The 16723-nt window shown below is 39.4% G+C and overlaps 1 protein-coding gene across 2 annotated transcripts in view; it reads left to right on the top strand.

Moving 5' to 3' along the window:
- The window catches only part of GRM1 (glutamate metabotropic receptor 1), a 195573-nt gene that overhangs the window by 108563 nt on the left and 70287 nt on the right, over nt 1–16723 (top strand). For both annotated transcript variants that reach the window (XM_064446990.1, XM_064446991.1), the window contains exon 3: nt 16278–16513. In XM_064446990.1, the coding sequence (XP_064303060.1) occupies nt 16278–16513 (236 nt within the window). The remainder of the gene's footprint in view (nt 1–16277; nt 16514–16723) is intronic.

Raw genomic sequence — 16723 nt, forward strand, 5'->3', positions numbered from 1 at the left:
TTAAGGCACTTTGTACTATGAAGTTGCAAAGCTAAGACAGATTTCAAATGACTTTATATAGTCAGTGCAGCACAGAGCAGCAGATATATCTTGCATGAATATTTCTGCTATTTGTGAATAGATTTTCTGGGAAATTAACTTGAGCAAACTATGGAATTGAACACTATGTTTTCCCCTAGCCCTAGTGTTGTGACTGCACTTAGCTTATTAAGTATGCTTCTTTGTCCTTGGTGGGAGGAGCAGAGTGGCCTTTTTTTGGTGATTTATGGATTATTTTGTATTTCTATTCAGTTCTTGTTCCTGAAGGCATGCAACCGTATAAGAATCTTCACTTCCATTTAACATAAAATAATTGTTTAGCTCTTAAGATTTCAAAGAAAGCTTCAAAGAATGCAATATGTAAGCCATGAAGAGTGTAAGAAGTCTCTGAAAATATTGTATATTGTCGTATCTCTTAATCTGTAAACAGGTCTTGCAATTTGATAGTCTTCACTCATTAAATATTTGGGTTATTGGTAATGTAAGTATCACAGGGACAAGCTACTTGAATAGGATGTGAGGAGCCAACAAGAAACACTTCAACACTTCTAAGGATGAAGCATCACCTCTTTTGGTAGTATGCATTCGCATAGGGCACAGAAGAAGTTACTGTTGTGTGATAGGTAGCTTTCCTCACCTCAGTGAGGAAAGGAGTAATTTTTCCTGATTTTGTTTTTACTTTTAATAAATGATAAAATAGTAAGGTCTTTGCAAAGCATCTAATGGCCAACATGGACTAATATTGGTTGGTTATACTGATGAGATGGTGGGTGGTAAAGGTGGTGTCAGAGAGGAGAAAGGGGCAGCAGTATCTTTTTCCATTATTGTTAAATGGGTTCGTTGCCTTAAAATGAGCTTACATTTCAATACGATTAAAAAAAAAACCAAAAACCAGGTCTGGTTAATTAGACTCTGGGATTTCATAAAAAAAAGAAAAGAAAAAAAAGAATCTGTCCCTATTAAGCTTCATTACTTTTATTTTTATTTTCTGTTAAGAAAAAAAGATTTCTACAGAGAAGGCTGTCAAATTTACACTGGTATGTACTTCTCTAAGGATTTCCTGAATATACCATTTTAAAAGGTTATCTGATTAAACCAATTCCCATCAGACACTTTCCTGTCAAACCATCCTGCAAAATAGTCCTTGTTATTTCTGGCCATTGATTAGACAGGCACATAACAAAGGCATGCCTCTCCTCTCTTTGGGTATTAGAAAACATAGTCCTAAGCTGGAATTCATTGATGCCTGTGAATTTTGAGTCCCGAGGTAGAGACTTCTTCAGCAAGGTAATAAAAACTGAGCTAGCAAATATTACTTTCATTGTCTGCTAATTGCTTTACATTTCCGCCTCTCCCCTCCTCCCCCCAACCCCTTTCTTACCTTCCTGTTTTCTTGTCTGGAAGCATTACATGGCACACCTGTATAATATCTATACATTACTATAATATGGCAGAAGGCTGTCTTTTTGGGGAGTGACATTTTAGTTCCATCATGATGATATACTTCCAGTTTCCCTCTTATCTTCTGCACAAAAGTACAGTTTCAAAGACAACTGAGTTCCTGGTGAAAGTCTTATGATGTTCCATCAGTTACATTTTAAACAATTCAAGTGTTTCCTTGACCAGTACTGGATCAAGTTCTAATTTTGTTAGATAGATGTATTTACTTCTTCTTAAATTATTATTCAGAATGCAAACATGCATTTATTATAAGACTAATAGTAGCAATAGGGAAATGTGAAATTAACACATTTACTGGAGTTCATGTTTCTTGTAGCACAGTTAAACCCGAGGTTAGTGCAGCAAAGGAAATAAATTATATTGTTGTAGTGATCTCACTCTTTGTACAGGGTCAGTCTTCCAGGGACAGTTCTGTTCTTCCTCTGCCAAAATTTTGCAGTTCCCATTAATACAATGACAGTCTTTCACAGCTAATTCTTTTTAACTGATGTGGCATCCTTCTATTTCATTGTATTTCAATAGGGATTAAAATGTAGGTTCCAGTGTGCAATCGCTGGCTGTGCATAAGGAGATACTGTCTGTCGCACAAAAAATAGCAGCTGATAAAAATGTCATTTTCTTCATGTAGTTGGTGAGGAGTTTTATGTTTCTCTATCATTTAACTCCTGGTGGTACTTAGAGGCTTTTATCAAATTAAGTCCCATTAGCTAGAAAGTGTGAAAGGGTGGAGGTCATGCAGGGTAGAAAGGAAGAATAACTGGGGAGGTGACAGACAAGAAGACGGGAAAGGGAAAAGTGTGGAGTGACAAGGGATTGCTTGGCCACAGCAGGATTCAGCAGGAGACAGTAAGCGGCCCTGTAGCACAGCATGGGAGACTTGGTGGGCAAGTGTCACAGGGTGAAAACTGATTGGCACATAGCCAATCCCTGTTCATGTGACTTTCCCTTTGGCTTATATCTGTGGTTACTACATAGAAGATACATGGGTTTCATGTCTGCACAGCTCTCCCATCTCCTACCTCTCCCCCCAATAACAACTGCAGAGTGAAGTTCACTGCGCAAATTTTAAAAATATATTACTATTTCTAATTAATTAGTGAATAAACTCTGATTTTAAATAAGGGTTAATTTGCTGAAGAGCTATATTTTTACTCCATTTTAAGTAAAAACTTAATGCTACTGGTTTTTTTCCTGTTCTTTCCATCAGCATTGTTTCCTAAATGTGAAATGGGGCATCGGGTTAAATATTTTTCCTTTCTTACAACTGGAAATAGGATTAATACCTATTGGATAATTATGAACTATTTATATTTCAAACAGCAATGACTGTCCTGGAGTAATATACTACCTTCCCTCCCTTCTGCCCCTTCTCCTTCTGTTATAATGTCACTTCAGAAAATTATGATATCATCATGTATTTATATATTTATATATTTATACATTCTTCTTACTCAAAATTCTCAAGATATCTTCACATCCACATGCTTTCTCAACAGTTATGTGCTCTGGCTGCCACAAAAAGGTGATGACCTGTGATGAAAGTGACCTTGATGTTATCCTCAAATTCCTTCCTTTAACTAACCAATATTTACTAATGCTGAGCAATCTCATTTATTTTCTATTGTATCCCTCAGTTAAGTGTAACCAGATCACAGTTAGAGGATTTAGAATCCATCCCATGGTATTCACTAAGGATAAATCATTTGCTCCATGTAGAATAGCTTATCTGTCAAGACTCAAGTTACTATAAGACCGTCCTTCGTATCCACTCCTTTTGCCTGGGTATGTTAAGCCTACCCATGCTTTAATTCTCAGTGGAGTGGAAAATAAGGAGTTTTAATGCACCAGGAATAAAGTAGAGAGGAAAGTAGAGGACTAAGCACAGGTGGCCATCAGTAGAAGGTAAAAGACACCCCGGAAAACTCAAATAATTTTCCTAAGACAGCAGGAAGCAGCTGAAAGCGTTGCGCCTGTTTGGCTTTTAATCACATCCAAGGTTTCTCCTGAGGTAGTATCAACTGTGCAACCGACCTTTACTTACAGCTCGCAGGTCATAATACGCAAAATCTATAGAGCACTTTTTCTGGCTTTGTTCTCTCCATCATTTTTTCTTCCTTCATCTCTTCCATCTTTTTGTGAGCAACAGTTCTTGTATCCAAACTATTCAAAGAATCAGACTGCTGTTCTTATATTTGCCTCACAACAGTATTTTTATTGAAAAAACTATTTTCCTTTATTTTTCCACTGTTCTGTTTTGTTTGTTTGTTTTTTAAATATGCATGTGACTTACCTTGGGGTATGTAGGTTTTTCAGTGGATGAATACAAGAAAGTATTTTTTATTTTCAGTGCTTCTCCAAAAATAACTGTTTTTCCCAGTCCTCATGTATAAACATAGATTTAAAAATTTGCTTTCAGATTTTGTTGATAGAGGTAGGGTGGATTTAGTTTCTCTGAGATGGAGTATTAACCTTTCACATATCATTCAGCCATAAAGTAAAAGGAAATAATAACACTGGGGACTTCTCCTCCATGGCTTTGAATTTCGTTTTCTTTCTGATCATCAGGGAATGGCAATTTGTCCAGTTTGTTGTCATGAGGGTCATTCTCTCTGCTGTCTGCACATGTGTTTCATGTCTGTGGTGACTATAACAATTTTATTTGCGGAACAGAAATGTTAAGAAAGTAATGTTTCCTATGTCAGTTTAAGACATTGTAAAAATCGCTTAAAAAAGCTGAAAACAGAAGGGACGCTTCTGTAGTGGCATCAGTCAGGTCTTTGATTAATGCCATCGGATGCTTCCCTCAGTGACCTCAACTCTTGGCTGAACCTGGCCACAACCTTTGGGTCTCCCTGGCTCACCTGGCTTGGGCACAGTTGGACTGAGCCCTGGCTGGCAAGGTTCTGTCCTGCCCTGCCCTGGGGTCCCCCTTGGATCTCAGCTCCCCAGCGCTCAGGGAACAGGGAAAGCCCCTGACAGTGGGCTTTAGTTGATGCTATTTGGCTCTTACTCTTTCGCCTTTCCTTGCCTGTAAACAGCAATTTTACTCAGGTGAAGTTTCTGCACAGTGTCTTTCAGATTTTCTTTGTGTATCTCCCACTACTGCATGAAGCAAAGTGACAGTTATCTATTTTATGTGAGTCCATACCCATTCCTCTTCTCTGGCTGGATTCATGAATGGAAAAGGAAAAATATTTCTCTCTCACTGTGTCATGTAAGAGGAGAGGCTGCTTACACACTCTTTCCTGATTGTGCCCTTGTGCAAATGTTGCGCAAAATCAGATTCTATTTTAAAACAGCTTACTTCAGTTTTCCATTAGTAGGTTGTGACATCATCACTAATTAATAAAATTTGATCCTAGGAACACTTTGATTGTTCTGGGGTCAATAGATTAATAAAATATAAGAGAAGTTTTGGCTTCCTAAATAGAAGTGTAAAGCTTAAGTTATAGTAGCAGATTTGTGTTTCCTGAGTTACATGACTCGTGCTTTCTCTTATGACCCAAAAACAATGACAGGAATGAGCCAAATTACTTGAAGGGGGATTGCATGGACCATATAGCTTGCTGAGCTATAAGATCTCCAGGGGTCACTTCCAACCTGAAGTATTCCATGACTGCATAAATAAAGGGCAAAAGCATAACCTCTATGTCAGAAGTAAAGCCCCCATCCTTTCTTGGGAAACATGGGAATTAAGAGGGATTTCCATCAGAAAAACATCTGATGTCAGAAGAGATATCCAAACCTATTGCCTGGAAGAAGTCTTCCAATTCAAGTACAGCTTGGGATCTAGAAGAAAAACAGCTACCCCGCCAATCGCCAGTAAAGAATTAACAAAGCATAATTTTTTGTTTCACCCATTTTGAAATTAATCTGATTGTATCATGCGTTAATTTTGTGATTTGGTAATTTAGGCAATTTGAAGAATAGGGGCCTTCTCAGTTGTGACTTTGCTGCATTTTTGTATTCTTATTTAGTCTAATGAAATGTCAGTAGTTTATTCAACGGTACATTTACTTAGTTATAGGTTGGCTTGACCATGTAAAAAGTATATGGAACTATTTTACTCCTGCAGTTTTAAGCATGTTTCAAGCGCTTATAAGAACACATGTAGTCTGAGCAAGATTTTGGCAAATCACTCTAGTCTTTTTCTGTATGTACATCTGTTCACAATTTTTAGTAGTGTTTATAACAGATTACTGAGTTTTACCCTTTTTTCATAATATCTTCAATATACCTTTCTGAGGAGCATAACTTACAATGAAACCTATCGCTTTTAGCAAATCTTCACTTATGTTGTTCTCTCAAACACTTGGATATGTCTGCATATCAATCAATCTTTTAATTAAAAAAAAAAGATTCAATAGGTGCTATTTCTAATTCCTAGACAGTCAGGCTGGTAGGCAGGTATTGCCATATTTAAACTCTGTATTTAAGTATGCATCTCAGTACAGCTATTCCATGCCACAGATGCCACAGAATGGGGTTACTGTGAGATGCAGTGTAATACCATTCAGCTGCTGTATGATAGCAGAGGCCTGTGTGGACCTTTTCCTTATATCAGTGAGTATCTGCCATCCTAGCTCTCTCAGTGATGCCAGCACAATACCTAGGAGGAGTAACACTTGAACAATCTGAATAATAAACTTACAATCTAGGCTTTAATTAGTAGCATTTAAACAAGTTGGTACATTTCAGTGGTTCCTCTGAGCTAGATACCTCACCATTTCCAGTTATGTTCTGGGCATATTTTGATTTAATATGGATTGGATACCAGACACCTAGATGCCTAAAAGGCTGCTATTGTCCTACCATAGCTGTGCTTGATAAGGCAGGTGCTTTTAATGTGTAAAGGTAGCTGGGTGATGTTGAACTAAGTTTGGTTTAGACAGGTGGATGATTGTACGTATATGTCTTATTTCATATCTGTGTAGCTACATGAATAAACATTTATGACTTTAAGACAACAATAAGCACAGAAGAGTAAATCAGTAATACTTTTATATATTTTTAAAGTGTTCTTTAACAGCTGCTTTGGGTCAAGTATAATAGTATTGCCTGAAAAAGTGGATTATTATTAAAACATTCAAGGCATTACACCTATTTTAATGTTCAGTAACTGTTTCTGAAAATATTTCTTAATTTCAGGTGAATTCATTATTCAAATTATTCATTGGTTTCTTGGTTTGCAAATGGTTCATGAACTGTTCATTGGAGACAATGCTGTGTTAATAAGTTACTGAAGTCTAATGATTTTACTTTATTTATTCTATGAAAACCTTAAAGTATTACTTGATTCTCTCAGTGGAAAGGTTTAGGTGCTTAGGCAACTCACTAGCATAGTATGAATTGGATATTTTCCATATCAATATATAATTTCAAATGAACAAATTATTAATATTTGAGTGGAAAATACCTTCTTCGTAAACATTCATAGTAATCTGAATGTTCAAGTATCCACAGAATTGAAAAAGAAAGAATGGCAGATATGGAAAATTTAAAATAGCTTTCGTAGAAACAACTGTTTACAGAAAAATTCTTCCAACATGTTAGCTTTGATAAATAACTTCACAAGTTTTGTGATTTTATCATGGGTTTCATCATATTTCACCCTTGTTTTCCTTTTTATTAGATCTGATATTTTGAAGCCTGTATTAGTATGCTTTGGTATGCAATGGACAGCACGCTCTCATCTATGGCCACTAATTCCTCTGCAAACATGGTTTCATTGACAGGCTACCAAAGCAATGAGCAGTTCCTGCATAAATATGTGTGTAAAGGTTAAGTTTTCAAGCATGAGTATGGAAATAATGTTCCAGAAACCTTGTACAGGTATGGAAATAGGATATATGCAAAACAGTGATAGCAACCTGATGCAAGATACAGGATGTCATCTTTAGATCTGCAGACCTGAAATTTTATTTCCATTGAAAAAAGGCCTATAAACTCTGTGCGTATTTCTCTTACGCATTATCATATGTGATGATTACAGTAAGGGATGGCTTGAGGGAATCACATGAGAATATAAAGTACTGGAAGAAAATTATGGACAATCCTGTGAAAGCCAACATCCTGGAGAAATCTAAATCCTGGAATTCAAGGTATTTTAGAGCTCAGCACAGTTTGTGTGAAAATGGAGATGGAAATGTGATTCTAAGATGTTTCTCTATTTCCCTCTTACTCAGCACCTCAGCAAACAAAACAAGGAGAGAAGGAAGGAAATGTACTTCTCCTTTTTCTGGTTGTGGTTAAGGAAGACATCTGTGAAATAATCTTTTAGGAAGAACAAAAAATTCACATCCAAGCATCCAGCAAGCTCTGCTGGAGTGGCATAGAGCAGAGAGGACCGTGTCTTTACCTGTTCCCTTTCCTGTATGTATCCTTGTACCTTTCTGTGTATTTCTGTCCTGTTTCCCCTCCATATGGTATCTCTCCTTCCAGTCCTTCAGATCTGGCTCTGAGACTTGAATAGTTTGTAGCAGAGGTAGGAAGCACTCTATTCCTCTTTATGACTGCATGGTTGCACAGAAAAGACCTCAGTCTCTAAGACTTTCAGACAGGATGGAAGTCTTAACAAGAATATTTCTTTCTAACTATCCTCCCTGAAAAGGGACTACAATTGAGTTCTCCGTGGCAGGAACTACCTCTTACTATCCATATTCATTCTTCAGTGGAGCCTCCTTGCACATAATTTGCAGTACAGCAGCAGTAAGGGGATAATAAAAAAATCCCCAGGAACAGGTACAGAGGAGCAAAGATAAACCTCTATGTTTTCAGAATTGGGTGTATTAATAAGATGTTTAGAATCTTGGATTTGGCTGCACATATCAGAGTCCAGGAGAACCTTATATGAGGCACAATGCTAAGATTAAGGCTTCGTATTTGTGTCTATTTAAAATTGGATGCTCTCCTCCTCCCTACACATGTGTTTTCATTTGGAAAAGATATTGCGCTTTCATGATGCCTCATGCTGTGAATTTCAAACGTGCAGAGCAAGGATTCAATCCTCTTGGCAGTCTGGGGTGAAAGCATGTGTACACCTTTTGAAAAATCAGCTATTGCCTTAGAGAATATATATTTGGTTGCTGATTTTCCAAGATATGCACCATCATGCACACTTGAGAATGGTAAAACCTTTCCTGCGTGAAAGCAGCAACTATATTAACAAAAAGCTGCACATGCCAACCATGTCAAGAATCTTCACAGTAAAGAATCCCCAAGATAACGCCTGCATGATAGGCAGTTAAATTACATTATGTAAATTGCATGCAAATATATGCACCGCATACAATAATTAAAACCTTCCTAAATACATATTTGCAAAATAAAATCCGTCATGGTCCACGAGGTTATAATCTACATTTTTTAAATGAACAGTGCGAAGACACTGAAAATTCACACAAAAGTGAATGGTAATCATTTGAAACATTACGACCTATCATTTATCAACTTAGGTTGTTAACAGTGTGTCACTCATTCAAAAATCCAGTGATTCACTAAATAAAAATTGGAAGGCCTTACAAAAAAATTTGTGCTCGCATAAAATATTAGAACTAATGTGCTACTGCAACTGTGTGCCTTCAGTAATCGTGCATGGGAAGTGAAAAATTGTGTATGCGATGTTATGAAACAGAACCTGGCAAGAACACAAAATTTACTGAGAAATATGACAAAATGCTTGCAGAAAGTGGCCTTGGGAATTATTTTTAATCTTAATTATTCAATTTCTCTCAGAAAATAGCACCTCCTGTAGGACATTAGAGTTCAAACCATGATGGGTATATATAGCTGTCTCAAAGGGAGCAGGGTTAACTGATAAATCAAACCCGTCTCTTTCTGAGCCACGCTGGTGGTCTCTAGAGGTGACCAGCCCAAGTCCTCACTAGGTGTGACACGCTCTTCAGTCTATAGTCCACGGCAGGATTACAACCCACAGTGGCATAGTAGCACTGATTTAGTAGCATAGTTATGAGTCTAAAATCAGTAACTGCACAGTCTGGCACCAAATGCTCCTCTTGTACCTTCCCTTTTTGTGTGGGAGATTGTCAAGGCAGCAATCTTTTCTCTCCCCCTTATTTTCCACTGCCCTCCCAGAAGGAGTTTCAGTGGTTTTCTCCTCCTGCTTCCAGTTTGCAGAGCTGGTATTCCCATGATACTTTCAGCTGATTTGAGTCAGGACTGATCTATGAAGGCCAAGAACTAAGAGAGAGCCAAAGGCTGGAATTCAAGGTATATTTGGGCCCAGCACAGTTTGTGGGGAAAGGGAACAGGTACAAGTCTCACAGCACCTTGTGATGCCTGCTGCAAAAGACAGGCAGCTTAGGAAGATGATGGCTCCTGCTTGCACCATCTATGCCTGCAGAAGCAAAATTACCAGCCTAGAACTCCCCTTTTTTTTTTCTTTCCACTGCCAAGGTTTAGTGAATTTGATTATTCTGATTTTAAGGAGGTCAGTCAGTGCTCAGCAAGCCTCAGGTTATAGCATGACAGTATACAGCCTTTCAGCCTGGTCTTTCCAGCAGTGAGATACAGGCTTATCTGTAGCCATGGGACTAATCTCCTAAACTTGCCAGGACTTGTCACACATGTAAAAGTAAGACTCTGATTTTTAAGAATTCATGGTCTGGCAACTGAGGGAAACTCTCCCCCCTTTCAATGCAAGTGTGTAGTACTGATGAATTAGCAGAATGGAAGAGTGCAAAAATGGCCTTTTTTTTTTTTTTCCTCATGTTTGAAATAATGCTCGCACCTTTCAGCTGACATTGGTGACCACTGGGATTGACTGATAATGCATAAGCCTAGGGAGGAAAGTCACTTTGCCAGTTGCTGACTTGTGGTTATTGGACAGTTTCAATTTTCTTTACATGGCATCTTCTGTTTGAGGCATGTGTTACGCAGACACTTAATACCTTTTGTAGAGTTCCTTATTGCCAGAGAATAGGTCCATCCTCCTTCACAATAAGCTAAGAGTGTTTTTTTCTTTCCAGTACATCAGGCTAGTGAAATAAAGACTTGTTTTTTAAAAGTCTACTTCCATGTGAGGGCAGCTAAGCAGCCAGCTACTGTACTGTTCGCGAATTACTCCAGGCCTGGTTCTGCTGCCTGTGCTCATGTCAAGTAGTAGCACTGACTTTTTTTGGTGGAGCTGCATATGATATTATCCTACCTGCCACACTGGTACTTTCTGGGTTGGCCTTATACTGAGCTCTGAGTTTCTGTGCATTCTGCCAGAAGGGCAGGCAGGAGGCCTTCACAGTCATACAACTTGTGCACACAGGCAGGAGAATCCATGCTGGACTTTCCAGTGGGGTGCTGTCAGAAAATGCACTTATAAAAAGAGAAAATTGAATTTGCAGGCTTCCAGGTCTGATCAGCTCTGGAAATCCAGAGCACTGGCATTTCTAAAAAACAAATAACAAGTTATTTAAACTCCACTTGCAAGTATTTCGGGGTTTATTGTGTCTTGAATTGCCTCTAAATAAGCAGAGTCTGACCACCACAAAGATGGTTTTGCAAAAAGCACTTCTCAAGTAAAATGTCCAAACTTTTATTTATATAATCCAGCATATAATAATTGTTCTTAAAAATAAATATATTGACATAGATAACAAAATGGCATGGCACTTTTTTGAATGTTGAATTCTTTGAGTGGTGCTGTCCTCATATTTAAATCTATTAGAAGTTTAACATAACGGCAGGCCAGCTGGCAGCCTTGAGAGTAATGGTAAGAAGGCATTTAGAAACATGCTCTGCGGGGATGTATATTGACGTGACAAGGAATGTATATTGACATGGGCTTTAGTTTTGTGGAAAGGAGAAAAAGCCAAGAATGTAGACTCTGATCCTTTTGTGTGACAGTTATGGTCACCTGGGGTCCTGCTACCCTACCCAAGTGGGATACCTGCAGGGAACCTCTGTGAAGGTTGAAAGTTTGAAACTAGTGTTTCCAAGTTACATAGGTATAGCTACATGTAACATTGTTTTCAAGGTCGATAAAAATATCCACTAGCACAGGAACAGAACCTGTCAAAAAAAATATAAAAAATGATGGAAATTATTTTAATATGATTGATTTGTTTGGTTTTATAATGACAAGAATGTCTGCCGTAGGCAGAAGGATTATTGCAAAAATAATTCATTTAGCATTTATAAAGGGCTTTTTGCTCTTAATTTCTTTTACATATTTTATGACTTGGCCAATACAGCATTAAAAAACTTACCGTGAATGCAAACTTCTTAAGAAAACACTATCTTAGCTAATGCAAAGGGAGTTGACAAAGCTGCCAGTGACGCAGCCATCCAGACAGAGGAGTCTAAACCAGTTGCCTCCTACAGCTTTGGTCCATCATACCAAGGATGGATCAAGGATGAACCTTATAAGGGTGCAGGGATCAAATTGCCAGTCAGTGTCCACGACTGACAAATGTGTTTCCTTTTGTTTACCTGTGAAAGGATGCTACCTCCTACAATAATCACAGGACAAGCAGTCTTCATAAACAACAGCATGTTTTCTTTTTGCATGTTTGCTTATTTGGAAAAAGGATCTGGAATAGTAATGCTCTGAGTCCTGTGTGGGGAAGCAGAGCAGAGCTGCTGCTGCATAGTTTAAGAGTTAAGTCCTGAGGAGATGAAAATAGAAAGGCTGATTACTGGTTGTCTCATCAGCCCTTGTGAAAAGCAGCTGACAATGTTCATGTTTGGAAGAGGAGAGGAAATTGGAAATCCATTACATTTCTCCTGGTATTTCAGTCACAGGAATATATGTGTCTGCAGTTCGGAAAATACAGAGAGGCTAAGATGCTGAAGCCACAATTCAGAAATGTCCATTGTCACACATTGGTGGAATAATAAATTGGTTAAGAAAAAATAGCTCTGTTTCTTCAAACTCAGTCTGTGAAAATGGGAAATAGGACTCCTGAAGCTAGATGGGGTAGCTCTTGTTTTTTTCCCTTTCCGCTTGATTTTTGTTTGTGACTGAATGCTGAAGTTTGGAGTTGGCATCATGAATGGCAGCCACCAGACTGGGACCTGGACCGACAGTAGCTTGCAGAATATTGGTAACCATTTTGATTGTGATAAACACCACAAAACTGTAACAAAAGCAGTTGGTTCTTTCTCTCCTGAGAGCGAACAGAGTGGTTGCTGGTTTGACACCCACACACTTATCCCTCCCTCACTGTTTCTGTCTTCACACTTTAAACTCCCACACAGAGCTTCAGATCAACTGTTGCACAAGATACCTGGTGCGTTTCAAGGCCAGAAAGTCATACAAAACCTACAATGGACACTCATCAGGGAAGGCAGTTTGGGTGATGGATATTGGGCCACCTCCTGAAATCTGCAATAAAGGCACACAGAAAGATCATTTTGCAAAAAGTGCTATGTGTGGTGCTACTTGCTACTCAGCAGGATAAAAGAAGGAAAGTAGGTGGAAAGTACTCAATTCTGACAACAAAAGAATAGTATGCGCTGCCTTTTTTTAATGAGGTTTCATTTTTCCGTTGAATCAGCTATTGGTCTTGTGATTTCTGTCACTGACATGCACCCTGTCATCTGGACTTCAGTATTGTGGTATTGCCCAGCATTAGCAATGCCACTTTTTAAAAGTGTCTTCTGGAACTCTATCCATTTATTTATACAGCACTAAGGATGCACAGATCCCAGACAAACCTTTCCTTCCTTCCTCCCTTCCTCCCTTCCTCCCTTCCTTCCCTCCTTCCTGGAACATAGGCAGAGATTATAACAAGATCTTAGGTCTCTGATGGTCCTCCCACAGCTGTTGGTAGGGCTGCATGGGCCCCTTAGGGCACCGTTCAGCACAGTTATCCTGCAGCCACCAGGATGGCAGGGGTCCCTTAAGAGAACAGCAAACTCCTTTTTTGCTTCCTTGACTTTACTGAAAGTAGAGCAAAGCTCCCATATGAACTTCAACACGTATGAACTTTTTTCTCTGATTCCAGTGCCTTTTCACATTTCACTGCACACAAAACGTAACAGAGAGATTTAACAATTTGAAGAAGTTGAAGAGAGAACAAAAAACATTTTGGGCCAGAAAGAGACAAAGAAACATTAGGTGACAATCTGTGTTCCAATTTAGGGGAACTTTTCCATCAGCTGCCCTCAGAGAACTTGAAATACACTTTCTCTTGCCTTTGCAGAATTGCTCTGCTTTTCCTTCAGAGTGAATGTGGCAATTTTCCAAGCCAAACTTACAGGGGAAAGGAAATAAATCACTCTAATGTTTGGCTGGCAGGAATCCAAGCAGTAGAGAAACTACCTCCTTTCTAGAAAGTCTTGTAAAAAATGGCCAGACTTACTTAATCTTTTCGACTCACTAATGTTTCTGCTTAAGTGTACAGTTTGCAAGCCATAAACATTGTGACAAATAATGAAGTAATCATGCAATTAGGATGCAATTAGTTATCGTGTAAGAGTGACCTTTTGCTTGTTTTTCCCCCACATAAGAAGAAATAAATATTGTGTCTTTTTCTCCCCTCTGGTGCTAGTTTATGGCTTGAATTTTGTGAAATCCAGAAAGTTCATTCTCCTGGTTTTACCTTTGTAGGGTTATCTAGACTGTGGTCTGTTGTGAGGCAGTCAGGGTGCCTGGCACATTCTACCAGTTGCCCTCAGCAAGTGAGGATTGGGGGGATGGAGAGAGGATGAGCTGTGGCTTCCTTCCCTCTCCAATACTCAAGGCAGTCTAGTGGAGCAGGTAGCAAGGATGGACAAATTGTGGGTTTTGAACTCTGTGCCCTCCTGTGGCAACTCAAGAGCAGCTGTCAGGCCAAGGCTGTGCCATGTGGTCATCATTTGGGCTATACTGGTACAAGGGCAGGACCTCATAACCCACATTCCTGGCTGTGGGAAGGTGATCCAGCGGATGCTGCCAGCTTCAGCCTGGCAGAGAGAGTCACTTTGGAATACTGCATCATGCCCACCCCCGTTCCACAGCAGGACTCTTCAGCCCGCACTGTCTCCCTCCTGTGACCTACTCAACGTGCCCCCTACCCCTGCTCTTATACCACACGTGAGATGCAACATGCATAAATATATACCTCTTGCTGCTTGGCTACATGAAGATATTGTTCAGTGGTTTGTAAGCTCAGAAATTTTTGGCAGTTCTACTGCAAGGCTTTGGCAAATGGGAAACAAAGAAATCCTGGCTTAAAGGTGCCATGTAGTGCCATCTTAAAGTATAGCTTTGTGGGTTGCCAGGCCCAGGTTGAAAGGAATCCACTGATCCCTCAGTCAGTGGGCTCCCAGATGTCCCATATCTTAAATAACTTCCTGTAATAGAGGCTTGAGCTATGTGTCCCATATAGAAAGCCTTCAGTACATGGGCTTTCCTGTATTTCCATGGAGACCTACCATTTTTTTTCCAGGTGCCTACAGCACAGATGCAGAAGTTAACATGAATGTCAGCTAAATTATGCAGCTGTTCAGTCTGGTGGATGGAGACCAAACACTCACATATGCCCAACACGTCATCACTTTACACCTGTTTGACTAGGAGTGTGACAGAACCTGCTACTTTAAATCTTGTCTATTTTCCATTGTGAAGTCCCAGGGACATCTCTGCTGAGTGTCTCATTAATGCCCTCAGCTGGTATGGTCTGCACCTTGATGCTCTTCTCAAGGCTGTGTGTAAGAGACTCCTAACAAAGACCTTCTTTCTGCCTGTCTGGAGTTCAGGATGCAAACCTCTTTTGGGTGAAACAGGCACTTCTGTCTCAGTGGTCAATCACAAATTCCCCCTTGAGCTCTTTGCAGCTGGAAGTGCTTCATCTGCCTGCTTTTCACAGAAGCAGTGCCACTGACTTTGTTCTGAGTGGATAGAGCTAGATCTGAGGTGCCAGAATAATCTATTTCTCTCATTGACATGCCCAGCATATTAAAATTAAGCAATGGCCAACTTATATTTGCTCTTAAATTAGACTGTAATAGCACTGTTCCTAGGGGACCCTAATAAGAACTGGGAAATTACACTAAATCAATGGACTTCTTGTTAAAAGAACTAAACTAAAACTCAGATGTTAAGCCCAAGGGACTTTGTTCAAACCTGTTAAAATAGACTTTCGATGAAATAATGTTGTCAAGAAAGAGTTTTATCTTCAGGTTTTTAAAAGTATCTCTTACATGAATAAACAGAGAAGTAAAATGGAAAGCCATTCTTTGTTAAAAAAAAAAGGAGAGAGAAAAAAATCATGTTATCACAAACCCCATGCAGTGCAAGAACAGCGTGTGGTTTTCTTTTTAGTTTGGTCAACTTTATCAAGTATTCTTATTCCATTCTCTACCAACACAATGCATTGCTCACTTTATGTCTGATTTTAATTAATCTTCTAGCTGTAAGATCCATGCATGCTGGGATCTCTTCTGCAAAACACACAGGATCCTGGCTCAGCTTCCTTTCCATCGATATTAATTGTTTCAGTTTCCACCCCTTACAGGACAGCCTAAAAAAGGCAGAATCTCTTCAGTCATAAAGACATTACTCCAGAATCTATGCCCAAAACCCCTTTCCAGAGGGACAAGGATAAATCCTCATCATTCCAGATGAGTTAATGAGGACTCTGCATTAAATCAGTCAGACTGCTCATTACAAGTCTCCATCTCTGTTCTTTCTTTTTTCACTCTCTGACTGAATTTCAGATGTAACTTTAGATTCCCCCTAATCACTTGCTTCCAAGGGTGCTGGCCTCCCCTTGGCTGGTTGCTTTTTCAAAACAAGCTTCCTGTCTTTGTGTAACAAGTGGTTTTTTGCCTCTTTTCAGTGACGGTTGGGCAGACAGAGATGAAGTCATTGAAGGTTATGAACCTGAAGCAAATGGAGGCATCACTATCAAGCTGCAGTCCCCAGAGGTCTTGTCGTTTGATGACTACTATCTGAAGCTGCGTCTGGACACCAACACCCGCAACCCCTGGTTTCCTGAGTTCTGGCAGCACAGATTTCAGTGCCGCATCCCGGGGCACCCGCTAGAGAATCCCAACTTTCAAAAGAACTGCACTGGTAACCAGCCAACTATTTTCCTGTCTGAATCTGTGCTCTGGCAAAAATTTGTCTTTGGGCTATTTTGTTTGTGTTGTTTTGGGGTTTCGGGTTTGTTTTTTACATGTATAAGTCACCAGTGAAAAGTGCCAACCCCAGATTGTACAGATATAAATCTCAGCTCTGGCAGGAGTGTGTCTGGCACTGGTTGCACAGCCTCCTCTCAATTTA

This window comes from Phalacrocorax carbo, chromosome 3 (genome assembly GCF_963921805.1).
Source record: "Phalacrocorax carbo chromosome 3, bPhaCar2.1, whole genome shotgun sequence".
In the NCBI taxonomy this organism is placed as follows: Eukaryota; Metazoa; Chordata; class Aves; order Suliformes; family Phalacrocoracidae; genus Phalacrocorax; species Phalacrocorax carbo.